This window comes from Diceros bicornis, chromosome 10 (genome assembly GCF_020826845.1).
Source record: "Diceros bicornis minor isolate mBicDic1 chromosome 10, mDicBic1.mat.cur, whole genome shotgun sequence".
Taxonomy (NCBI): Eukaryota; Metazoa; Chordata; class Mammalia; order Perissodactyla; family Rhinocerotidae; genus Diceros; species Diceros bicornis.
Genome location: NC_080749.1, coordinates 37,750,953 through 37,778,657, shown reverse-complemented (window position 1 = coordinate 37,778,657; position 27,705 = coordinate 37,750,953). Strand labels below are relative to the sequence as shown.

Genomic DNA, 27,705 nt, shown 5'->3' with positions numbered 1-27,705 from the left:
TATAGGATGCCCCTCAGTTTGGGTTCATCTAATGCTTATCTCATGTTGAGATTGGGGTTATAGGTTTTGGGGAGGAAGACCACAAGGCTAAGTGCCATTCTCATCACATTATATCAAGGGTGCATGGCAGCAACATGACTCACAATGTAGAACCTTGATCACTTGCCCAAAGTAGCATCTGTCTCTCCACTGTAAAGTTACCACCATTCCTTGCATGTTCTACTCTCTGGAAGCAAGTCAATAAGCACAGCCTACATGCAAGAGGGGAGAAGAGTTAAATCCCACCTTCTGGAAGAGGGATCATGTACATAAATTATTTGGAACTCTTCTATACAGGAGATCTCAGAGATCAACTTATCTCTAAAAACTTCAGTCTAAAATTGGGGGCTATGTCTTTATGTTAAATTTATATGTAACACATTAAGATTCCCATCATAAAAGATAAGTCTAGCTCATGAGCCACTTGTTTCACTCACTGAAAGAAGCATAAACTCAGGTCTCTTTAGTAGGCAGATTGTGGCGTGACCATTTCTGCCACCTGCAAGTGGCACTTGCTCTCAGCAGTGTGTAGGCTGTGGAGTCAACACTGGCCATCGTGACCTATAAAGACCACTTTGATCATTCCTTGGTGTTACAATGACCATGAAATGCATTTTTAAATTTGTTAAGTATTGTTTTTTGGAAAAAACAAAAGTGCCTCTTTAAAAAAGGTAGTCTGCGTATCTCAGCCAGACACACATTTTACTTCTTTTAAATAAGAACATCCCAAAATCTATTTAGAAAGTTAGTAACTAGAGAGTTGGAGTAGAAATATGTCTATCTGGTAGGTTTCCATTAAAAGACACAGATTCTTTATTAGAAATTGGAATGGACCCTAGATGTTTCCATGGTAACCTACTGAAGCTTTTTTTCCTTTAATGGAAAGGTATCATTTCTGTATATACCACATGTAGCTTCTTGCTCTGTATTGGATCAAGTTCTTTGATAACAGAATAAAAGAAATGAACTGAAAAAAGTTCTATAGTCTGTCCCTGCTTGTGGTGAAATTATAGTCTTAAATAATAAGAATAAAAAACCCTTTTCATTTTGGCTGTATTCACCACGCCATTTTCAATAACAAAATTGCATGTGCAAGTATTTTCATGGGTAGTATTAGAAATGGGTTACAACCTATCCTTTGACAACCTTTGCCGTCTGAAAGCTCTTTGCTCGTTCTGTCCACTCAAATCAAAATGCCCTTGCTTGACATTTACATTCTATTATAATCTTAGCTCCTCTACTTACAAAACTTAATTTTCCACTTTCCCTAGTCCAGGGCTTCCACTGCATTTGGGCCAGTATCCCTGCTGTCCGTGCACATTCTATTCTCTGGGCTCACTGACAGCTTTGTGAAGCCTTTCAGACACACTCCTCTCCTTACCATACCTTTTTCTAAATGCCTCCTCTATAGAAGTACAAATTTTTTTTTTTTTTTTGGTGAGGAAGATTAGCCCTGAGCTAACATCTGTTGCCAATCCTCCTCTTTTTGTTGAGAAAGATTGGCCCTGGGCTAACATCAGTGCCCACCTTCCTCTACTTTATATGTGGGATGCTGCCACAGCATGGCTTGATTAGCAGTATGTAGGTCTGTGCCCGGGATCCGAACCTGGGAACCCTGGGCTGCGGAAGTGGAGCACGTGAACTTAACCACTATGCCACCGGGCCGGTCTCCAGTATTTTTTGTTTCAAGAATGATTGTTTTGTATTCCCATTGAGATTGAGTATGGGGATTGGCTATCTATTTACTTATTTATATTTCCTCTTATTAAAAAGCAGAAGTGGATTTAAACAGAATTATATATATAATATATATACATATATATATAGTAGGTAAGAAAGAAAAGAGAAAAACCCATCTGCGTAAACAATCATAATGTAATAAAAAGAACACAAATGTGGCCACTATAAATATTTGTCATGGAATATTATTAATTTTCTCTGGATGGACTATGTATTTGGTAGTAAAAAAGAAAAGAAAAACTTGTATCTCGGGAGAAAAACAACTCTTCCCAATACTTAGTGCAGTATGAAATTCTCTTAGGGGTACTCATGGCAAGGACTCTGTGCCATGTAATGAACAGCATCTTCACCAACTTCCTTATACACAAAAAAGAGTTTGAGTTTTAAGTATATTTTTGCATTCCTCTGGGTGCCCATATATTTCTGGGTATATATATCATGTTCAACAAATTCTTGATTAATAGAGGGTTTTTTCTTTAAATCACCAGTTTTTGGTGACTGGCAGGTTGCTCAAAATTTAACATTATTCTGAGATATTTTCTAAAAACATTTGTTTTCTAAATGCGTTTTTCCAAATTCAAGCCTTCTAAATTCATGTCTCTTGTCACTGGACCAAAGATTTCACAAATTTTCTGAACTTGCTGCTCTTGCTTATCTAACAATAGAAATAAAAAATATTAGAACTGATGGATATCCAGTACAACCATATCAATTTACAGTATCAGAATCAGAGGGCCAGAAAGGACAAAGGACTTCCATAAAGTCATTGCTATGGACTGAATGTTTGTGTCCCCCCTCGCCCAATTCATATGTTGAACCCTAATTGCCAATGTGATGGTATTTGGAGGTGAGGTCTTTGGGAAGTACTTAGGTTTAGATGATGTCATGAGAGTGGGGCTCCCATGATAGGATTAGTGCCCTTATAAGAAGAGCAAGAGATCAGAGCTTATGCTATCTCTCTGCCATGTGAGGACATAGAAAGAAGGTGGCTGCATGCAAGCCAGGTAGACAGGTCTCACCAGAACCTGACCATGCTGGCACCCTGATCTCCTCCAGAACTGTGAGGAAATAAATGTTTGTTTTTTAAGCCACCCAGTCTGTGATATGGTGGTATAGCAGTCTGAGCAGACTAAGACAGCCACAGAGCAATTTTAACACTCAAGTCTTCTGGTGTCATCTTGACTTTTTGCCAGAGCTGACTCAGATCAAGTATAGTGTAGTGTACTAGGGTATATGAGGTATACAACCCAATTATGATACTCTTATTAGGGTTATTGTGAGAATCATATTATAAATATTATATATATTTAAAGCACCTGGTAAACATCTACTATAGGAGTAGTGTTCAATACATATTAGTTTCCACTCTCATCACTGCCATAGGCTGTTGGAACCAAGCATTCATAACCTATTCTTAAAGAGCTCAAAAAATATTAATAACTAAACATACTCATACTTCTGATCTGTGCTTCAATTTAGTGTAAGAGGCAATTAATTCTAGAAAAATATATATAAAAAAACTGTTGCATGCAAAGGAGAAATATTGGCATACTACTATATAAATAAAAATGATATTTTTAAATGATGAGAATAGATCATTCACTAGAAGAATCACCTAATAAAAATTAGAAAGATTTGTTCTTCATAGTTTATACAGAAAAATGATGACAATCCTATATCTCAGATATAATTCCTTTTTATTTGACACAAGGAATATCTAATTAGGACCAATTAACATGTAAGATATTTTGTTGATATCTTGTCACTATTGTATATCTACATTTCTAACAAGAAGACAAAATATATACAAGATATATAGTTAATTGTGAACAAATTAAATACATAAAACATTTTGTTTTCAGCCCTATAAGTGTGTAAGCTTGCATTTGATTAGTCTCTTCACTCTGGGTTATCTTCAATAGTATCTTATATATGATGACTCCTTTTAAAAATTGGTGAGTTTAAAGCAAAAAATGCCTTAAAAATCTTGGTACTATAAAAATGTTATACCAGACATTTTATTTGGCTTGCTGTTTCTTAGGTTTTTTGCTTTTTTCAAACTTTATGTTCCTCTTCTTGGCATTTGTTAGTCAAATATTTGAACATGAATTTCTTGTCTAGTTTTGTTATCCAGGCTTCATTGTATTATTTTTCCTTTCTTGAAAAATCAAGTTTTCATATTTGAAAGAAAAAAACCCTAGGAATACCCTCACTTGTTACTTTCAACCAATACTGTAAGAATTATTAACTTGAATGGAACTGGGAACACGATAGGAAGAAGACTATCTTAGGTACAGCAAAGCAAATAATCAGAAGTACGGATTCTGCTTGGCTTCTGGTGAATATAACAGTGGGCCACCCGACACTTAATGTACAAATCATGCACATTATTTATCTTACTTGGAAACTAGTAAAGTGGCTTTTACTAATAGATGGAGTCAAGATAAAATTATTTTATCCATTACAAAGAGCTTCAAATGGTAATTTTAAATAATTACTTACGTCCTCGGTGAAATTTAGGCACACACATGGTCTAAGGGGGAAAAATAGATCATTTCAAAGGACCTCACTACTCTTCATACATAGTAAATTCACGCATTCAAACCATTATTTTTTTAATATTAAATATACTAACGTGTTGGCAGGAAGATTGCTTAAACTAGGAAGCAGCTCAGGGTAATGGTTAAGACTAGGGTGTTGTGTCAAGAAGAATTATGCATAAGACAGGAGAAAAGCACTTGAAGATAAAGTAGAGAAAGGAATGAGAATCAGATGATTGAAAAAGTACAGAGGAGAGGAGTTCTGCTGGGACCAAGTAGTTTAATGGAGACAGGCCTATCTTGGTAAAGAAAGCTTGGAGTCCATCTCTAAGTAACAGGAGCTTCAGAGGAGATAAACTGGTGGGCTGAGGGAGCAGACTGATGCTGCTAGTAGCCAAACACCTTTCTGTTAGTAGATTTTTCAGTTAACAGCCTATCCTTCTCAGTAAGAAAAGTTCTATTGGAGGTGTGAGATAAGAGGGGTATGTGTGTGTGTGTGTGTGTGTGTGTGTGTTGAAGTTTTACTAAACTAGGGTAGTATTAAACTTTCTGCTTTGTGAGAATGTATAATCTTTCTTTCTTTCTTTTTTGTGAGGAAGATTAGCCCTGAGCTAACATCTGTTGCCAATCCTCCTCTTTTTGCCAAGGAAGACTGGCCCTGGGCTGACATCCACGCCCATCTTCCTCTACTTTATATGTGGGACGCCTGCCACAGTACGGCTTGACAAGTGGTGCATGGGTGCGCGCCCGGGATCTGAACCCGAAAATCTCGGGCCGCCCAAGTGGAGCGGACGGACTTAACCACTACACCATTGGGCCGGCCCCAATATTTCATTTTTTAAGGCAAGTTTTTCAAAATATTCTGGGAATCCCATTAATAAACTGAACATAAATTTATGTGAACTTTTCCAAAAAGCCTAAAGCTCTTTAACATTTAAGCAGTATAGAAATTTAACTTTAAGCTCTTAAGAGCATGGGCTGATGTGATGATACACTTTAATTAATTGGTTAATCAATAGAACAAATATTTCTTTTGTCCTCCTATGTGCACAGACATACTTTAACATCATCATTTCCTAAGTGCCTTCTTAGGGACTGTCTTCTCCTCCAAGTGCAGGCTAGTGTCCCTCCTTGTTGCCCCCTAGCCCCTTCTTCATACACTGCTTCCTTTATCAGGAATAACAGTGTGACTTTTATCACCTCAACACCAGGAATAATTGAACCTTTTTGAAGCTGATTTGTTTTTATATTATTTATATAATGAATCATATAACCAATTTTGTACTTATAACTAAAAAGCTCAGAGTCAAAGTTGTGGCTTATTTAAATGAATGTAGGATTTCAGGGAATTAATTTTTACACACTTTGCAGTAAAATAGTAAAAGTGCTTTCCAGGTTGACTTACATTGCCAATTTTTCCATAGCTTTTGAGAAAAAAGTCCTTGTAATAGATGTTAACTACCATTATGCAGAAATATATAAAATTAGACTGCACAACACTTAGAAGAAAAGATAAATCTAAGAAACTGTCAGTATTAGTGCCTATTTTTTAGGAAACCTTAAGAAAAAAATCTTACAATCTCTGAGTAATTCCTATTAGGGAAAGAAAAGGGTTGAACACAAATGACAAATGACAGATTTGTCATTTGTTTCTATGCCAGGAAACACTCTGCCAGGCAAAACTAGGCAGAATCAGCTCATAAGTTTAAGTTCCCACAAGTTTTAACCAACTCCAAGTTTAATAGATGTTTATTTAATATAAATAATAATTTATTTGAATTAAGAAAATGTTATTTGTTGTTTGCTCAGTTCTTGAATTAAGATTTTAAAAAGCAATTTAAAACAATTTTTAAAACTCCCATGCAGAATTTATTAACTGTTGACTGAAGAGGTCATTACCATTTAATATTTATGGATTCACTTTTAGTTATTTCATCTCTTTAAATTTTTATTAATATAGGATTTAGAGCTATTCAATGACTTTATTTACTACAACAGTTACCTAAAATTGCAAAGAGAATACAGAAACTCAAGTTAAAATGGAATCTCCAAAAACAAATTTCCTATATTTAACTGATCTGTAGAACCAGTATAATTTAGAGCCATTCCTTAGAGCTACCATCTCACTTCTTGAAGTAGCAAAATGAACCTTGAGGAAGGTTTAGTACTGTAAATCTCTTTTCCAAAGGGGCTGATTGCTTATGAACACTGAGCTAGACTCTTTCTGGAGTTTTCTTGTGAGGTCCTGTTATAGTTGCCTGTGGCTGCTAAAATAAATTACTACAAATTTGATGGCATAAAACAATGGACATTAGGGTCTGACCCGGTGGCATAGTGGTTAAGTACGCGTGCTCCAGTCCTGCGGCCCAGGGTTCACAGCTTCAGACCCAGGGGGTGTGGACTGACACACCGCTTGTCAAGCCGTGCTGTGGCAGCATCCCATATAAAGTAGAGGAAGATGGACACGGACGTTAGCCCAGGGCCAATCTTCCTCAGGAAAAAGAGGAGAATTGGCAATGGATGTTAGCTCAGGATTAATCTTCCTCACACACACAAAAAAACAAAAACACCAAACCAATGGACATTTATTCTTTCATAGTCTTGGAGGCTAGAAGTCCAAAATCAGTTTCACTGGGTCAAAATCAAGATACCAGCAGGGCAGTGTTTCCTCTGGAGGCTGTGGGGGAGAATCTGTACCTTGCCTCTTCTAGCTTTTGGCGACCGCTAGCATTCCTTCGCTTGTGGCCACATCACTCTTACCTCTGCGTCTGTGGTTGCATTGCCTTCTCTTCTTCTGTGTGTGTCAAATTTCCCTCTGCTTCCTTCTTATAAGGATACATGTGGTTACGTTTAAGGCCAAACAGATAATCCAGGATAATCTCCCTATCTCACAATTTTTAACTTAATCACATCTGCAAACTGATTTTTGACATATAAGGCAACATTCACAGGTACCAGGGATTAGGATATGGATGTCTTTGGGGATCATTTTTTCAGTCTACTACATCCCCAAATCTAGGCATTTCCATAGGAACAATTTCATCCTCCAGGAAGATTTGCCTTTATGTGTTTTCCTCAAAATTCTGAAGTTATTTGTGTGATAACAGCAAGTGCTTGAGTAACTTTGAAATTTTGGCATGAATTTGTTTACTCATTCATTCTTTCAATAAGCACTTATTACTGTAGGGGAATAAAAAAAGGAAAAAAAACTAATTCTCACTCTCAAGAAGAGTTTACAACTTATTTTTGGAGATAAGATGAACAAACATACATAACTGAATGACAACATAAGGGTTAAAGAGTAAGAGAAATAGTGAGAGACACTATATGAGTCTCTCTCATACAGTTAAATGAGAAAAATTTTAAGTACTGTGAGTTCAGAAGGAAATATCAATGTATATTGAAAAGTAGAAAAAATACAATACTAGATGGAAGAGGGTGAGTTTTGAATTGGAACTAGATGATCTTTGTAAAGTATGGAACTATGTAAACTGGAATTTACATAGTTAGAAAAGTGGGGAAATGTCATGGCAGGTGGCTATAAGAAAAGTCAGGGATATAATTTTTTAAAAAAAGGATTACAGTGACAATTTTAAAATGTCTGGTCAGATTATGTTCAATAGAGTTGATAGAGTTGAGAGTTTGTATAGGTGAGCAACAGGAGATAAAATTATAAATATAGGAAGAGGTCAGATTGTGTAGAGCTTTCACTAGTAAAGAATGTTAATTTTAGCTTGTAATAACTGGGCACTCTTTAAAGTTTTTTGTTTGTTTTTCCAGTTGGGAATGACAGTTTGAAAGGAGTCCTCACCTCACTATTGAATGAGGTCGGAGTGAAGCTGGGATCACGCTGGAGCTATGGGGAAGCTATATTGAAAACTACTGTAGTAATTCAAATATGAGGCAATCAAGGTCCAGATTTGGAAAGTAGAATTATGAATGAAAGAAAAGAAGAAATAGATAAAAAGGACAATTAGAAAGAACCCATACAGCTTAGTGTCTAGTTTGGGGAGGGCGGGGGTGATGAAAGATAAGAGAAGAAAATATAAAAGATAGATGAATAGAGAGATTGAAGGAAAAAGGCTTTGGATGAAAGATGAGTTAATTATAGACACACAGAGTTTGAGGCTACACTTGGTCATTCAAATAGAAATGTGCATTAGTCTGTTTGAAACAATGGATGGAATCCCAGGATATGGTATGACGTTGGAGCTTCCTTTTGGATAAATTTGAGGGGATTAATTTCCTAGGAAAATAAAATGTGAAGAATCAAGAATATACAGAGTACAATGGAAATAGCACTCTCACTGACCTGTACATGCATCCCAAAGGCTTTGTTGCCACCAGATTGATCCCATGCTAGCCAGCCCTGCTGAGACTTACTTGGAAGGAAACTAACTCTTGGATTGATGGAATTGAGGATAAACAGACACCTCATGGCCCACTGAAAAACTGGGCCATAACTCTTGGATTGATGGAATTGAGGATAAACAGACACCTCATGGCCCACTGAAAAACTGGGCCAATGTGAAATGTTTGTCTTCTTTGGATATTTTCTCCTACTAACATCATGTGCTAACATCAGCTAGAGTGTCTGTTGTAGGCTAGGATAATCAGGTTTTGTTGGATGAATTACTCAGCCAAGTTATCATTCCATTTTCAGTCTCCTGGTAGGAGCATAAGCCAATCAAAGACCAGAGAAACTCTCCCAGCCAAGCATTAATAAGATTGAAAGGCTCTTGGAGTGATTCCTATTTCTATAGAAGTTATAATAACTCTGCTCTCTTCCAGCTAGCATGTATCCAATTCATTTAAACATTTAATGAATGGTACATGTTCCTTATTTCCTCTCAGGCCATTTCATTTCACTTGCAAATTTACTTTGTGAAATCCTTGGTGAGTTTTAATTCCATTGTGCAAGCTACTGAAAGGGGACCAAATTAGTGTAGAAATGGCTTCTAAGTAATTATAATACTTTTAAAAATGCAAACTTTAAAACGAATACATATCTATTGAATGAATCTATTCATTACAATCTGTGAGTAAATTAAAATGCATTACCAAAATAATTAAGCTTTCTCTAGGAGAGGGTCTGTAATGAGGAGAGAAAATATTTGTTTACTCTCAAAATTTGTAAGGTAATTATCATAAGGTTAGATCCTTCTTAAGTATAAATAATCACATTTTAGAGGAGGAGACATTTGTATGAAAGGATAGATAAGACCTAATGATCTTCTTTATCTTGGCAGAAAACAGAGTTTTAATAAATGGCCAGCATAAGCTTCCCTAAAGGCTTGCTGCCTTGAAAAATCGCTCTAAATCCTTTACTGCAATAAATCACATGGAATGTTTCCACGAGCTTTCTAGCTCTCTCCAAATGAGTGGCTCCAGGGAGAAAGAGAAACATTATAAATGCATTTGCTAAAATGTGAATATTTTTCCATCACTTTATATTTTTTGTCTTTAGAAGGAATGAGTACAATACATATGGGAGCTACTTTTCCTCCCATTTTTGATTAAATGTGTATTACAATTCAAAGGAAAACACCATTGGATTTTTAAAAATTTTGTACCAATACTTGATATCAAAATGGTTATTTTATAAACATTATATTAATCTAATTTGTATCCAATTATATTTTACATAAATTTTAAATAAAAATTATTGCCAATATTTGAAGAGATATAGTATATGCCGATTAAGGCTAAGACCTGTTTACCAATTTTGATATTGGCTCCTTTGAGATAGTGTAAATGTCATTTAAAAGTATCTCATTAAAAAAAGAATGGTATTTCTACATCAAAAAGAGAAAGCATAAAGACAAACATTGATTGGAATACATAAACTGTTTAAAATCTGTATATGAAAACACACTGTGAACAAAATGTCAGATCAGAAAAATATCTGCAACGTGTATGACAGAAGGTAATAATCTTACTTAATGAAGTGTTTTTATAAGTGGACAAGAAAAAAAAAGAACCCCCTCAACTCTCAATGGAAACACAAGCAAAAACATCACTAGGAAATTCATCAAGTATTGATGCCAATTTTAAAAATGCTTAAATGCATTGACAGTGTTAGAAATATGATTTAAGATAAAATGTTTCTCCCACACTAAATTGGCAAAGATGAAAGACAAAAAAAAGATACAATACCCAGTTAGGGTTGACCACTGTGATCACAATCCTGGGGAGTGTGGGTGGGAATCAATACAAAGGCAGTGAATATAAACTTGGTGTGGAATCAGTCAGATTTAGGTTCAAACTGGCTTTACCACCTCCATCACATTACTAATCTCTCAGGGTTTCCATTAAACCCATGAGTAAAATCAGGACACCAACACCATGTACTTCACAGATTGCTGTGAGACTCAAACATGTTAAATGTTCATCATAGTGCCTCTTCCTATTTTAGCTATTAGTCCTATTAACAGGTGAAACCTTAAAGAGGATAGTTTGTCATTATATATTAAACATCTTATAATGTTGCATAACCCTGGATCTAGCAAATTTACTTCTAGACATTATTTCTAAAAAAGTAAATATGGATGCTCATCAGATTTTACCTAGAGGGGTATTGATGAACCTGGTCTATAACAATGAAAATTCATAAATAACATTGTGTGTTAAACCTAAAGATTGATTAAATAAATTATAGTTTATCAATTAAAAATATGCCCAATTTAGATTAAGAAGTTATTAGCCAATAGGTAGCAGAAAAGATTCTTTTTATTTATGAAAAGATTTATTCTAAAATTATACATCTTTACCAAACAATTACTAATAAAAAAAATCACGTTATAACCAAGTTAGATCTTGGTTGACAGATATATTCAGCTTTTAAATTTAATTGGTATAAATTTATAATTCTATTAATTTAATTGTCATAAACTGTTTATGTATGCATAATCAGAAAGCTTACTCAAAGGATTGGTTTCTAGGTTTGATCCTATGTTGTTTAATTGATTTCAGAAACGGCAGGTGGGAGAGTTTGACCCTTAAAAATTTATGTTAGTGGTTTGACGTCAATAGAATTAAAATACACATAGAGGAATGACCGTCAACGCATACGCGGAATCTGTTTCTCCTCACTACAGTCACGCACCGATACTGACATTTCAGTCAACAAGGCACCACATATAAGATAGTGGTCCCATGAGATTAGTACCACAGAGCTTTAGGTGTGTAGTAGGCTATACCATCTAGTTGTGGAAAGTACACTCTGTGATGTTCACACAATGACAAAATTGCCTAACTACGCATTTCTCAGAATGTATCCCTCTCATTAAGCAACGCATGACTGTATCTCTACCTACCACTAGTCCACACCACCATAATCTTTAGCTTGAACTATTGCAACAGCTTTGTAACCTGCTTTCTGCTTCTACTCTTGAAGAAAGAGTAGACAGAGCCATCTTTCAAAAAATTCGAATTAAATCACAACTCTCCTACTTAAAACTCTCCAAAGACGTCTCCACTTATATAATGAAAGAAACACTCTTCATAATAAACCATAATTCCCTATGCGAGCAGGCCACACCTTGCCACTCCAACCTCGAATCCCATCAGACTCCCCATCTTGCTGGCTCCTTCTTTTCCCTTTGTTTTCTTCTTGAACACACCAAGCCTGTTCCAGTCTCAGGAACTTTGCACTTGCTATTTCTTCTTCCTGGGATGCTTTTCTTTAGATTATCCTAAATCTGGCTCGTTTCAGTTCTTGTCTATCTCACAGAGGCCTTCCTTGAACTCTTAACTAAAACAACACCACTGAAACCCATGCTCCAGTCACTCTCTACCCTTCATCTTGCATTATTTTCTTCACAAAACTTATAGCACCTGAAATTTTTCATTTCTCTCTTTACCTGTTTATATACAGAATGCAAGCCCTATCAATGTAGAATACTGTGTGTTTTGTTCACTATTGTGTCTTTAGTGCCTAGCACAGAGCCTTGTCCATAGTAGGTGCTCGGCAAACGTTTGTCAGTTGAATGAATGGCTATTTTTACATGCAAGCCAAAATAGGTCTATGTATTAGCAGCATCAAAATGACTTGGTCCCTGTGTTGGGTATCTTCTTGCTTGCTCTTCAAGATCCACCTCCACCCTTCACCCTGCTCCGTCCCTGGGAGACTGTCCCATTTGGACAACATCAACAGCTTGGCTCCTACTTGAGTTTGGCCAATAGAGGGCACTTGCAAGTGATTGTAAGGCAAGAAGAGAGTGACCTTGAGAATTTTTTTTTTTATAACATTGTAAAAATTTCAGGTGTACATCACTATACTTCTGTTTCTGCATAGATTACTTCATGTTCACCACCCAAATACTAATTACAACCCATCACCACACACATGTACCGAATTATCCCTTTCACCCTCCTCCCTCCCACCTTCCCCTCTGGTAACCACCAATCCAATCTCTGTCCCTATGTGTTTGCTTATTGTTGTTATTATCTACTACTTAACGAAGGAAATCATACGGTATTTGACCTTCTCCCTCTGACTTATTTCACTTTGCATTATACCCGCCATGTCCATCCATGTTGTCACAAATGGCTGGATTTCATTGTTTCTTATGGCTGAGTAGTATTCCATTGTGTATATATACCACATCTTCTTTATCCATTCGTCCCTTGATGGGCACTTAGGTTGCTTCCAAGTCTTGGCTATTGTGAATAACGCTGCAATGAACACAGAGGTGCATGTACCTTTACAAATTGGTGTTTTCAAGTTCTTTGGATAAATACCCAGCAGTGGAATAGCTGGATCATATGGTAGTTCTATCCTTGATTTTTTGAGGAATCTCCATACTGTTTTCCATAGTGGCTGCACCAGTTTGCACTCCCACCAGCAGTGTATGAGAGTTCCCTTCTCTTCACATCCTCTCCAACACATGTTGTTTCCTGTCTTGTTAATTATAGCCATTCTGATGGGCGTGAGGTGATATCTCATTGCAGTTTTGATTTGCGTTTCCCTGATAGTTAGTGATTTTGAACATCTTTTCATGTGTCTGTTGGCCATCGGTATATCTTCTTTGGAGAAATGTCTGCTCAGGTCTCTCGCCCATTTTTTAATTGGGTTGGTAGTTTTTTTGTTGTTGAGATGCATGAGTTCTTTATATATTTTGGAGATTAACTCCTTATCAGATGTATGGTTTGCAAATATCTTCTCCCAATTGTTAGGTTGTCTTTTCTTTTTGTTGATGGTTTCCTTTGCTGTGCAGAAGCTTTTTAGTTTGATGTAGTCCCATTTGTTTATTTTTTCTATTGTTTCTCTTGCCCGGTCAGACATGGTGTTTGAAAAGATGTTGCTAAGACTGATGTTGAAGAGCGTACTGCCTATGTTTTCTTCTAGAAGTTTCACAGTTTCAGGTCTTACATTCAAGTCTTTAATCCATTTGGAGTTAATTTTTGTGTATGGTGTAAGGTAAGGGTCTACTATCATTTTTTTGCATGTGGCTATCCAGTTTTCCCAACACCATTTGTTGAAGAGACTTTCTTTTCCCCATTGTATGTGCTTGGCTCCTTTGTCAAAGATTAGCTGTCCATAGATGTGTGGGTTTATTTCTGGGCTTTCAATTCTATTCCATTGATCTGTGTGTCTGTTTTGGTGCCAGTACCATGCTGTTTTGCTTACTATAGCTTTGTAGTATATTTTGAAATCAGGGAGTGTGATACCTCCAGCTTTGTTCTTTTTTCTCAGGATTCCTTTAGCTATTCGGGGTCTTTTGTTGTTCCAAATAAATTTTATTTATTAGCCAATAGGCAGCAGAAAAGATTCTATATTACTTGGGTTTTAAACAGTGAGTGGCTTAAGTTTGCGAGTGGAGCAGTATGTGGCCTACAGTGCAATTAGAGAGACCAGTATCAGTGAACTGTAGAGATGTGAAAATGCACAGAGAATGCAGGGTAATGGAGAATTATCAGACGTGTGTCAAGAGCACAAAGAACTATTAGAACATCAAGGGAGACTAGGCTGGAAAGCTAGATGAGGATGAAATTATGAGAGGCTTTGTATATCATAACAAAGGATTTTGTACTTTATTCTTTGGGCAGTGGAGAATTGCTGGAGATTTTAATTCTAATGTACTGTGTATGGAATGTATTTATGGAATCCCATGTGATGTATGGAAATAATGAGATATTTTTGACCATAGAAGTGAATGAAAATAGAGGCTAGGACAAAGATAGAGGTCCTGGTTGTAAGTGGACTGAGAAGTAGGAGATAAAGGACATTATTTTCATAGAAATACCAGGATTTGGTGACCAATCAAAGTTCAGAATGAAGTGTCTATATTGGGTTTCAATTTTGGATGATTGTGTGAAAGGGAAGAAAATGAGTGCATTTTGGAAACAGTTGAATTTGAGATGCCGGTAGAGATTCCCAATAATTAATTGGCAATCGGTTCCAGAGCTCAGGAGAGAGGTTGAGGATGAAGATATAAATCTGAGTCATTAGCACTGCAGGGGACATGGAACTACTTCCAGGAATCTGTCATCTTTTCAGAAGTATAGAGAAGACATTCTCATAACTTCTAGTAACACATTTTCTACCAGTAAATTGTACGCTCTTTCTTTCACTTGAAAAAATTTATATTCAAGTTTTAATCAAATTTCTCCTTATTTTCATTCTTTTGAAAGTGTTTAATGATCATCACGATATTACTTGCTAATGAAAAAGAAGCATTTCAAGAACAGATAGGAATGGACTAATTTTGCCATTATTCTTTGAGGTTGAAGACTTTTATAACTAAGCTTTTGAAAAGAGCACCTCAAGATGATAGTGTTGAATTTAATAATAATTCTCCACTTGCTATGTTGTTTTTACAGTATTCCTGCTACAAAAACTGCCATGCATTCTTCCGTCTATTTACGTCACCAGTTTTTATTAGGTGTCTACCATGTCTCAAGCCCTATGCTGGGGGCTGGGGATGAAAAGAGGAGAATATGCTGGATATTTGAATGTTTAAGTGTTTAAGAATAATATTTCCAATAACTACCAAAAAGTAAGTTCCTTCCTGATATCTCCAAGAACTTAAAAAAAAAAAAAAAAAAAAAAAACTACCAAAACTCTTGTGCAAGAAGAAATGGTTAAGGTGTAATTGTCAACAAACATCAAGGACCTACTTTTAGAAATGTAACTACGTGGAAAAGCTAAAAAACAACGTTCACATTTATTATGACTTTTGTGTAAAAGCAGGAGAGAGCAATTTGAATATTTTTATGGGTTGGGGCTACTTTAAAGGTTCAAAACTAAATAAGTATAAAAATAGATGCTGCTTCCATGGTAACATAAAAGAATAGCAATAAAAAACAGGAAAGGTGGCTCAGAGAATAAAATCCTAAGATCTGTTCTTTTAAAGTAAGTCAAAGAGTTAAACACGTCCATAAAATAAAAATACTGAGTTCCATCAAAGCGTAAATCATAATAGGGTTTTATGTGATGGTTTAATTTTTACATAATATATGTTTGTTAGAACAATGGGAGAGGCAGTTCATTTCATTAAACTTAACAATACATAGGAAGGGTTGTGCATTTATCGTGCCTCTGGCATTAGCCACTGAATGAATGTTTTATTTTTTCTTATAGAAGTAAAAAGAGAAATAACTGAGACATAAATGAAAATAAGTAAAGAGAATAATTAATGGTAATAGACCGATATGTACCGAGGGTATAGTATATGCCAGGCTAGTGTTAGTTGTTTTACAAATTTCACTAATCTTTAGAGAAAAAAATTGCGAGAAAATCTTTTATCTTATAGATAAAATATTAAAGCTCAAAATATTAAGTAACTTACCATAAGTTACCCAATTAATCAGGTCAGACCAATGTTATAAAATGATGTTCTTTTATTCTCAATAATTCAATTTTTTCCAGTTTTATCTGTTTAATTGTGAAAGCAATACATATAAACAGAAAACTGTGGGTTAAAAAGTAAGATTTTTCTTATTCCAACTCAATCTTTTCACCGGAAGTAATTTATATTCCAGATAGATTTCTATATATTTCTAATAGATTACAATGCATCTATATAACTATAGGTATTGTAGATACTATATAAAGAAAAATGTTCACATATATTTTTCATAAATGAGATCATTCAAAGTAAGTTGTAATCTGGATTTTTTTCTCTTTTTCAATTTTCGATGACAATACATGTAGACCTCTCTCAGTCATTTTGGTGGCCATGTAGTATTCTACACTATGACTACACCATGGTTTATTTAAACATTCCCCTCTTGGTAAATATTTAGTTGTTTCTATTGTTTGTATTATAACAAAAAGGGCTCCAGTAAACATTCTTGTATATATATTTGTACACATGAATAACTATTCATGTAGATGGAAAAATATTGGTTTTAATTTCTATCTTGTCATTAAGTCGATAACATAGAGACATTAGAATATATGTAGGTATGGGTTTTCTACTTATTGTTTATTTGTTCACTTTATTTATGAATTCCTGACATTGGTGCTTTTATATATATTTGGTTACTATGTCAATAACAACACTCTTTGACAATGTCTACACAGTACTAAGGTATAAATCTATTGTTCTAACCATGGCTTTCATCTGTTTACTTGACTATTACCTATCAGGTCCCTACCATATCCCGAGCTCTCTGTCAAGTGCTGTGGATGAAGAGAGGAGTAAGATAGAACCTCTGCCAGCAAGAATTTTACAGTAGAGTGGGATAGCTCCTTTCTGGGCATTTGAAAACTTGTAAATGAATTATATATTTTTTAACATTTATGATCCAGGTGTTTCATGTGATTTAGACAAATACAGGTATATGATTGGTTATTCTTTTTAACACTAACCATAGTACCTTAATGAATCTATGAGGATAATTCATCTGGGGTATCTTCCTCCCTCATTTTCATCTGCATTAGAATCAGAGTGATTTCATAAATGATGGTTCTCTTTTTGAATTCTGTTGGTCATCATGGTGCAGTTGACTTTTTTCATAAGCTGTTGAAACATATTATGGGAGATACTTCTAAAAGTCCAGCCAATATCCATGGTAAATAAATTGTGAGGAAAAGTCATATGTGAGGTGAAATATTTTGTGTTTTTGTGTTAAGAGTATTCAAGTAACACATTTCTGGCCAAAGAGACATACAAGGAGGTATGTTGAGCCTCTAGGAAGTCTTTTCTTTTTCCTAATAAAAGGACAGATGTGGCTATTGCAGCTCCTCTCTACTCACTTCTTCCTGCCTTGAATGTAGACATGATGTCTGGGGATTCAGCAGCCCTCTTGTGACCAGCTGATGATAAAAGTTACCTTTCAGGACTGAAGAATGGAAGATAGAAACTTTCTGGTTTCTTGATGGAATCATTGGGGACCTGAACAAATGTCAATGGTTGACTACCTTCAGATCTCTTACTATGTGAAAAAATTAAACCCTATACATTTAGTCCTCTGACAGTTAAGCTTTTTGCCATTTCCAGCTGAATTCATAGGGACTCGATTTGTTTTTGGTTGTAGAGCCTTGTCACATTCATTGTGAATCAATAATATCATGGACCATTTTTGAATGCTTTGTCATTTTTCTTCCTATGTTGTTGTTTCTATCCTCTTCTTGCATAAGGTCATTTTTCCCTGCTATAACTTAGAAAGTTTGATTTAAATATTTTCTTGCTTAAATTGAAACTTTGGAACACTAATTAGGATTTTAATAATTAAGTGGATTTTTTTTTTTTTTTTAGAGGAGAAACTTCCTTTTAATGTTCTCCACTGAATTACACAGGTCCTATTTGAAGTATGGTGCCAATACTCAACAGGGCTATTGCTTTTTCTCTGTGGATTCTTGACACACTCAGCTACACCACAAATATAACCATAATGTTGTGCTGGATAGAATAATTCTTGCTTCCTCAGTTCACTCTAATGCACCAGATAAAGAACTCACTGGTGTGTTTCTCCTAGACTTTTGTAGACTACATGTCTACAGAGGATTAGCTATCTTGAACTCTGCTTTGTATTAAATTCCCATGAATTCCAAATTCTACATCTCAAAGTGGCCGTGGCAGAAAGGCTGTTCTCGAAGATTCACAGCTAAGCATCCTCCACATGGCCCACCTTGTAGAGCCATTTCCAATTCTTAAAGAAAAAACAAGAATCCTTTTATAGTTTGATAAGTCTCTGATAATTAATTGGATTGTCATGCGCACAAAAGGCTGTCCTAGACTTGTAGTCAGCCATCAGTCTATTTAAATACTACATTTTTACCTGGTCCAAAGGGCATCTTCAGATAGGCAAAGCAAAAATGTAACAGATGTGCTTATCTATGCACTTGAAAATTTTATTGAACCTTAAAAACTCATAGAAAACATGGTATACATAAACATTTGCAAAAGAAATTCAGAATAATCACCACTGGGAAAACATCATACATGTTGAGGGATTATTTTGTATTATTCAGTTAATAACAGAATAAAATGTAGTCCTCATTTGCTCATATATGGTAAAATGAGATGGGTCTAAACTATTTGGCTATCCTCATTAATTGTAGGCTTATTGAAAGTGATGCCCTTTTTAATAAATCCTGTAGTGCTTTCTTAAGATACTTGGGATAATAAAATAGCCAAATTAGTTCTTGATTTGAATGCCCATTAATTTGCTAAACTAAGACTTTATTGTTATTGACATGTCAGTCATGGTTTATCTTGATAATTTTCACAACAATATTTTCCCCCCAAATATGAAGCTGATAAAAAAAGGAGAGTTTACCTGATTTCCTCCCATACCATGACAGTTGAATATACCCACTTTTTCATTTTCCTTGCGGCCCATGTTGTCTAAACATTGATTGGTTTCAACATTTCTTATCTAAAGCAAACATACAAAACACATAAGTCAGATAGTGATTTAAGTCAGAAAAAATCTTTCCAATATTATCAAATTGTATATCAATAACAAAATGATACACGTTTGTAAAGACATTTCTCCAAGAAGAACACATTGCTTTAAATATTTCTTTTTCTTTTTCTATGTCCATTCTTAGATCTGTGTAAGTTTTTAACTCCTACTGATGTAAGTAAGTGAACAGCATTGTCATTTGCATCTAATCAAGAGGCACTCCTTGTTTATAGCATAGTATCAGAGAAGTATCTACATATTACAAATTAGGAATTCTTCCCAAAATCCTTTTAAAATTGGGACAGTCTCCAAATTCCACTCAAATAACCATGTTCTATTCTTAAAATCCTATAATACCACATGCAAAGGAATAGAAACAAATTGTTTAAACATTCAAATTTAAGTTTCTTTAGATTGCTTCATTACTAGATGATCCATTCTGTATATTAATAAAGATTAATTACATCGCTTATTTCTGTAACTAAAACATACTCACGCATCTTTTTTCATTCCCAATGCCAAACTTAATGAAAAGCAGTTGACCCTAAGAAAAGCTATTACAAGGCTAAATGGTGATTTCACATTAAATTCCTCAAAAGCAAGATTAAATTGTTAACTGCAAACATAAGATTCTTGGTTTACAGTCAAACACTGCATTAGTCCCATAATTAACATAAAGTTAATACATATTTGAGCCAAAGGTAATTACACAAAGCCATTCATTGAGTTTAAAGATGCTAAAATTGCTAAATCAAGCACAAATAAATGCAAAAGACCCTCCCAAAAAACAAAAAAAAAAAAAAAAAAAAGAAAAATCTTTCCAATAGATGGAATGTTTTAGATTTTTTCCTTAGTCTCAACCCCAAGTATGTATTTATACTTGTCCACTCTGCTTGCAAAAAGTTCTTATCTCTATTATTAGGACATGCATATTTTACTGTTCACTCATATGTTACTCACATATAACTATTTAGTTATCTATTCTCTAGGCACGTGTTTCTTCATATTGGCAAATGGATAAGATTAAAAATTTCTATAGGGGGCCACCCCAGCGGCGTAGTGGTTAAGTTCACGTGCTCCGCTTCCGCGGCCCGTGGTTCGCAGGTTCAGATCCTGGGCACAGACCTATGCACGGCTCCTCAAGCCATGCTGTGGCAGGCGTCTCACATACAAAGTAGAGGAAGATGGGCACAGATGTTAGCCCAGGGCCAATCTTCCTCAGCAAAAAAGAGGAGGATTGGCAACAGATGTTAGCTCAGGGCTAACAGTCCTCACCAAAAATAATAATAATAATAATAATAACTTCTATAGAGGATGAATTAGGTTTATACGATTTACTTTTTTGTATAGTGCAGAACCCATGGTCAAGTAACAGTTCCCGGAGTTGGGAAAAGTGGTGTGATGTGCATTAAGGCCCCAGTCAGCAATTGGGAATAGTGGTAGGGATTGGAATTCACACTTGGTAAGGGTTGGACAGACCTGAGTAGAGTGGTCAAGCCCTGTTCCAATGGGTTGAGATTTAGAGCAGAATTATAGATGCTTTCATCAAGAAATCTGCGCAGCAACCAGGTCGAACGGACAGAACACATCATGAATTAGAGGCAAAGGATACAAGCTTCAAGAAGCAAAATCATGTCCCAGTCCCATACTAGTGGGTTTAGGGCTGAAATGTACTCTTAATCTGATTTAGGTTGGTTCAGGCACTGGAACAAACTGAGCATATAGGCTATGGCTAAAAATTTTTCCGGACCTGTGGCTGGACAGGATTGAAGAAGGTAACGATTGACAGACGATGTAGTAAATTGGTCTGCCTATGTTTCACATAGTCTGATCAATATATAACATATAGGTTGAATTATGTTTAAATCCTTTACATCAGACTTTTCTTATTAACTTTTCATAAAAGGTAGACTTCTCGAGAAACAATAAAATTATTTGTTATTATTATGTATCATCCTAAAAAAGTATCAAATAGTGTAATACCTACAGGAATAAATATCTCACAAACTTATCAATTCACCTTTAGGTGCAAGATATGCAATCTGATCTAAAGGACCTCTGTTAGCTGCATGGTATTGGAATAGATACTAGTTAATAATTACAGTGGCTGCAGGCCGAGTCACTTGTAAGGTTTTGTCTCTGCTGGACAACAGAAGATTCAACGCCATATTCAGCCCAGTACATACTCTGACAGCACTTTATAGGGACATATGATAGATGCATGTCATCCTCCTCTTTGATAAAGTAAGCACAGAATTTAAGAATGCTTCCAAAATATTTTGCCCCCAGTTACAACCTATTATTGATTTTTTATAATAGATACACTTTGTTTTTTGGTCTGTAATCTCTCGCATGAATTCATTCATTCATTCATTCATTTATTCAATAAATATTGAGAGTATGTATACTTCATGCTAAGCACTATTCGAGGTGCTGAGGATACTGAACTGAACAAAGTAAACACAGTATCTTCCATCACGGAGCTCACATGTTAGAAGGGAAGAATGCAATACACAAACACATTTGTAATATGTCAGAAGATCAAGAAACCCTAGGAAGAAATATAAAGCATAGTAAGGGTACAGAAAGCAATGGAGGGGGTACTATTTTAGATAGGGCGCCAGGAAAGGCCACTCTGAGGAAATAATACTTGAAAAAACACCTTATTGAAGTGAGAGAACAGCCACATTTTCATCTATGGAAGAGCCTTCCAGACAAGGGGAACAGCAAATGGGGGCTCCCTGCAGCTGAGAAAACAGAGTGAAACAACGGGCTAGCAATGTGGCCAGGGTGCAGGGAGTGAGGAACAGATTAGAGAGATATCCAAGACTAAATAATGTAAGGAATCCTAAGTTTTTGAGCATGAGAGTCACATATTAATAGCTTATTCTGGCTGCTGTGTGACGGACAAATTAGAGGGAGGCAAAAGTGGAAGTAGAGACACGAATAAAGGGACTACTGCAGTCATGCCAGCAAGAGATGACAGTTACTGGGAAGAGTAGGGTAACCATGGAGGTGGAGAGGTCAAATATGGAATGATTGTAAGGTAGAACCAGTAGGACTTGCAGTTGAATTGGATATGAGCTATGAGAGCAAAAGGCATCAAGAAGCATTCAAAGGTTTCGGCCTGAGCAAATGGGTAAATGATGGTTCCATCTACTGGGAACAACATTCTGAGTTCTTGTATGTTGATAATTATATCTGTGGCCTTTATACTTGTAAATCAATTTAGTAGATCTGGATTCCTTGGCTCACAATATATTTCCTTGAGTTACTTTAAAATGTGGCTCTATTTACTTCCAACATAAATAGCTGCTTTTGAAAAGTCTGATGATAATCTGGTTTTCTTTCCCTTAGCCTTACAAATGTCTATTTGCCTGAATGCCAAACTGATTCGTTTTCTTTAAAGTCCAATAGATTTACCACAATCTTTCTTAATATTGTTCATTCTGGATCACTCTTCCAGGTATGTGGTGTTCCTTTTGAACATGTAGTTTCAATTTTATTTTCAGGAAACTTTCCTTGAATTCTAGCTATTAATGTTCATTTTATCTCACTGCTTTGATTTTCCTCATTAGGAAATCCTATTACTTTGGATCTTGTTGCTTATCTTCTATATACGTCATTTTCTATTGAATAGTTCTGTCTTTAACTTTCTCTTTATTTTTAAAAATTTCCTCTTTTTTCCCCTCTAAAACTCTTATGGCTTTTTCTCCTGAGATTATTGACTTACGTGTCAAGTTTAGCCTTCATTTCTAAAATGATTTATTAATTTCTAATTCTTTCCTGCATTTCAGGCCCTCATTTCCAAAGTTTTTCTAAATTTTATTTATGTTGTTCTTTTCTATATTTTATCACTATAAAATTTCTCTTAGGGTGTTTTGACATATTGGGTTACACTTTTCCTCTGTTTTATGAATATAAAGATTTGGTGTGCTTGCACTGTTTGTAGAGACATCATTCTACTACTTATTATCTTTATTCTTATAGTAGTCATCTTTTTCTCTTATTTTCCTTTTTTTTGGAATCACCTGGCCCCTTTAAATTATTCTGCCACTTGGTTCCCATGCCTGCATATTCCTGTTTAATTGGTATAGAGTGTAACCTGGCCATCAGGAGTTGTAAAATCTCTCCAGGTGATTCTAATGTGCAGCAAAGTTTGGCAACCACCATTCTGGAGGAAGGTATATACAGTGTCTTGATGTTAAATGGTGATATTATAATTACTTTTCCTTTTTGAAGTAACTGCTTTTTCAGTGGTTCCCACCTGGGCTACATAATAGACTTACTTGGAAAGCTTTTAGAATATACTTCTGCTTGGCCTCATCCTCAGAGATTCTGATCCAAATGGTCTGGAGTTGGACCAGGATATAGTTTAAAGCTCCCCAGATGATTTGAATATATAATCAGAGTTGAAATCCATTGTATCAGGAGAATATAATGGAGCACTTGCTAGCTGGAAGCCTATCTATTTTGTGAATTATTTTGAAAACTCTGGATGCTGGTGGAAAGGAAAGGAGGCTTTCATAGCAAAGCTGATTCCTCCACTCTGCAGTGGGAATGTTTAGGGTAAGTGTTTCCAGCTGTTCCTGACAGGAAACATTTACACAGGAGTCCATTTCTAACCTCACAAGTCTAGACCTCCTATTCCAGTACTTTTTTGAACAGTTGAAAAAAATTGGCTTCTGTTTTTTGAGATCTCCTGGCTCTATTCATCTCTCCCTTTTTTATCTGGACCTTCCATTTCCTTTGCCAATGTTGTCCTCACCTCCTCAATTTGGGATTTATTTCTTGCAGTTTCTCCTGAGAAGCAGGTTCAGCTAGTGAGTTTCAAGAGTCACAGGTTGCAGAGTGTTCAGACCCTTCAGATATTAGAAAGGAGATTTTTCACTGACTTGCAGATTGGATTGTATGAAAACCCCTCTTCCAATTTCAGCTATTATCAAATTGGCCTGAAACAATTTCTCCTGAGTATCTATTGGCAATTGGGGTCTTATCCTGGTCTCATTTTCATCAGACATCTCATTGCTTACCTTTCTTTCCTCCTGCAAACGCTGTAGTATCATATGGTCATGAATTGACATCTCATATTTTGGGATTTGTGAGAATAACTTGCCAACTAATTTTGTTCTCAGTGTTGTCCATCGATTTTCGGTTCTGCTATACTATTGCTTTTTCTGTTTTAAGGGACGAATTCAAAAAGATTCAAATACTATGTCACTGCTGCCAGTATTTTTTCAGAATTCCAGAATAGACTCATTTTCGAGACTGCATGAAAAGAAGCCTGTCCTATTTTTGACTTGTTATAACTTCCCACAAAGTGGTCTGGACATGTAATATTACTTGTTCCTTAGAATGTAGCAGTTGTTAAGAGGATACAATATAGGAACTCAAGTCAAATCTGGTGAGGCAGGTTGGACATGAGATCTGGGAGACTAGAAATAGACAGGAGTCAGTGGCTTAAGAAAGCTGTCAGAATGAGATAGAGGAGACAACCACACCACCACCACTGCAATACTAATAATTAGCAATTATTGTAATTGTATGTGCCATGTGCTATTCCAAGCACTTATGTGTAATAGCTAATTTAATATTTCTAACCAACTTATTACGCCCATTTTATAAATGAAAACATTAAGATACAGAGAAGTTAAGTAATTTGCCCAACTAAAGAATTAAAAGTTATTATAATGAGTTTGGGAATGGCCCAATCCTGACATCCAGACAGGCATGCAGTATGCGTCAGAAAGGAGGCCTGGAAGGAGCAAGGGAGGATGGAGTTCTGGTTGAACAGAGGTAAAGGTAATGGCAGGTCATCCAGACAATGGTGAAGACACATGGAACAAGACACATGAAAGCAGCCTAGGATCAGACCCGGGGACCAGGTCAAGAAGCCTAGAAGCTGAGTGTTCTTGATGCTGAGTGCCAGACTGTTGGGCTGGGGTCATGTAAATGATTTCTGGCTATGGCCAGGATGGCATTCAATACAAATAGGATGGGGCACAGAGTGTCAGGGAACAGGGGTATCGACAACCATCTTAAAAAAGATAAGAGGGACACATCATCTGGATAGAGACAATACCTGAAAGGTTTATGTCATGACGTCTATGATATCCAGATTAAAAAAAAACATCCATGCACACTTAGAAGGCAGCTTAGTGTACATCAGGTTGTTCTCAAGTCAGTGAGCCTAACACTGTGGGAATCTGCTACATTTTCTTCAAAATATAAAAATGGTTCCTAGAGTGTACTGACAATTCTCAACAAGCAGATCTTAATGCACATTACCAGATATTGGCATACAGGAAAGTTCAAACTATGCATCTTATCTTTTGAGATTCAAAGAATGATCAGATTTAGAATGATCTTGTGTGATTTTTAAATCTGAACCCTTCTAAGAACACCCTGGTAACTCAGTCAAATATATACTCCCAAAGAATGTTGTTTAAGCAAAGTGAAATTTCAGGAAAGACTCCAATCTTGCCACTAGTACCATATTACCAGACAACATCAATTGCTTGGTCACGCTATTAAGAAAAATCTAGGCAACCAACCACTGAAGAATTTCATTCATTAGAAATTCCTTACAGAGTCTATTCTATGACTTGTATCAACATAAGTAGAGCACAGTGGCAGTTCTGAGATCTGGAAAGTTCTTTTGACTCATTCTTTTCCTTTTTTTTTTTTTTTGTGAGGAGGACCAGCCCTGAGCAAACATCCAATGCCAATCCTCCTCTTTTTTGCTGAGGAAGACTGGCCCTGGGCTAACATCCACACCTGTCCTCCTCTACTTTATATGGGACACCGCCACAGCATGGCTTAACAAGCGGTGCGTCGGTGCATGCCCGGGATCCGAACCAGCAAACCCCGGGCCACCACAGCGGAGCACATGCACTTAACGGCTTGTGCGACTCATTCTTTACGTTACGGTATAGCTTTGAATATATGGCATAGGGCCAACATAGTTTTAACTTTAATTGTTGTCTGCTTTGAGATTTCTTTTTTCACATATAATCTTTTATAGCTTGAAAACAATTTTTAATGATATAAACTTGAGGGTATTTTTCTCACTTGTGTTTTGAGAATCAGCAAGGCTCTTCTAATGTTTCTAATCACCAGCAGCATCACTGGTAATGTTCTTACCACTTATACGGTGTTTATTACCTTTTGCTCCCTCTGCTGGATTGTAACGACAAGCAACAATGGGAACTCCAATTCTAAAAAAGAGCCATATACTCTCCCCCATCCCCAAATCTTTGCATTTCAAAACTAATATGTAAAATCCATTCTAAAGATAAGAGTCTAAACTTAAACTAGCATATCTTTTTTGCTTTAATTACTCCAAAACGTTTATCCTGCAATTGCACATCATTACTTGTTATCATTATTTTACATATATAAACCTCATTTGGTTTCTCTTTACTTTGTAAAGAAGGAAATAGACACAATTGCAGTGAATTCCAGAGTTGAATGTTAATGTTTCTATATTATAATTGCTCTAGTAAATATGCATTTAAGAATATTTCCTCTTTGCAAATTGTGAACAAATCAGAAGGATGAGTGCAAAATCTATTTAACAAATCCAAGCTGAGTCTACTTATGTAGAGCTGGGTTTAGAATGCCTTGATTAATGACTATGAGATTTAGAAATTCTGAGTATGTGATATCCTAACCAGCTCCCACAAAAAAAGTAAAGAACATAGAAAATTGAACAATTCCATTAATCTTGGTGGATAACAAAAACAAACAACAAGAATCCTGGGAGAATTCAGTAAATGACTAACTGGCGTATAGTTTTTGGCAGGTCTTTGTGCCAATACGTATTTGAGTAATAAAATTAGAATCGGTTCTAGCCTAATTATCAGCAATGTGAAGTCAAAATATTTTTTCAGGTAATAAACTCACTCATTTTATTCACGAGTGGATTACCCAGACCAATATTCTTTCAGGTTAACCTCTGATGAAGAATAACATATTCCACCTGTACATGTGCATGTTCAGTTACTCTGAGATGAAAATTAGCTACCGAGTCCCAAAGAGTTTTGGAAATATAATCATAGGCAGAGAGAATGCCCCCATTTGTATAAGTCATCTAAAATGAGGCTTTCTTACCCATTATCCTGTTAAAGGGTCAAGAAGACTGTGAATCTATAAATAGATCTCCTGATTACCAACTGAGAGGGTAAATCTCTAAGCGTTTTAGCATCTGCATTTGGCAGTAACTGATTTTACCCTTAATCCCTGTAGCCTAGCAGCTTCACAGATGTCTATTTTTAGTTACTTAAATTTGCTGTTTAACAATATTTAATGAATACAATACCAGTATGTGTAAGGACCTTAACTAGTTGCTCAGGTTAAAGGATACAAGAGGAAAGAGAAGTGCTGAGGTCAAGTAAGCATACAAAATGCATAGTCTAATGTCTAAACATCTTCAAAGCAACATGCAAATGCAAATTTTAAGCCCCAAAAGTTAAGTCATTTGACTCCAGAAATCCTCGTCTCCTTCCTCTTGCCCTCTGATATTCCC

The 27,705-nt window shown here is 35.8% G+C and overlaps 1 protein-coding gene across 6 annotated transcripts in view; it reads right to left on the bottom strand.

The window, feature by feature from the left end:
• The window catches only part of GALNT13 (polypeptide N-acetylgalactosaminyltransferase 13), a 666,195-nt gene that overhangs the window by 26,871 nt on the left and 611,619 nt on the right, over nucleotides 1-27,705 (bottom strand). For all 6 annotated transcript variants that reach the window (XM_058548993.1, XM_058548992.1, XM_058548994.1 and 3 more), the window contains one exon: nucleotides 19,050-19,148. In XM_058548993.1, the coding sequence (XP_058404976.1) occupies nucleotides 19,050-19,148 (99 nt within the window). The remainder of the gene's footprint in view (nucleotides 1-19,049; nucleotides 19,149-27,705) is intronic.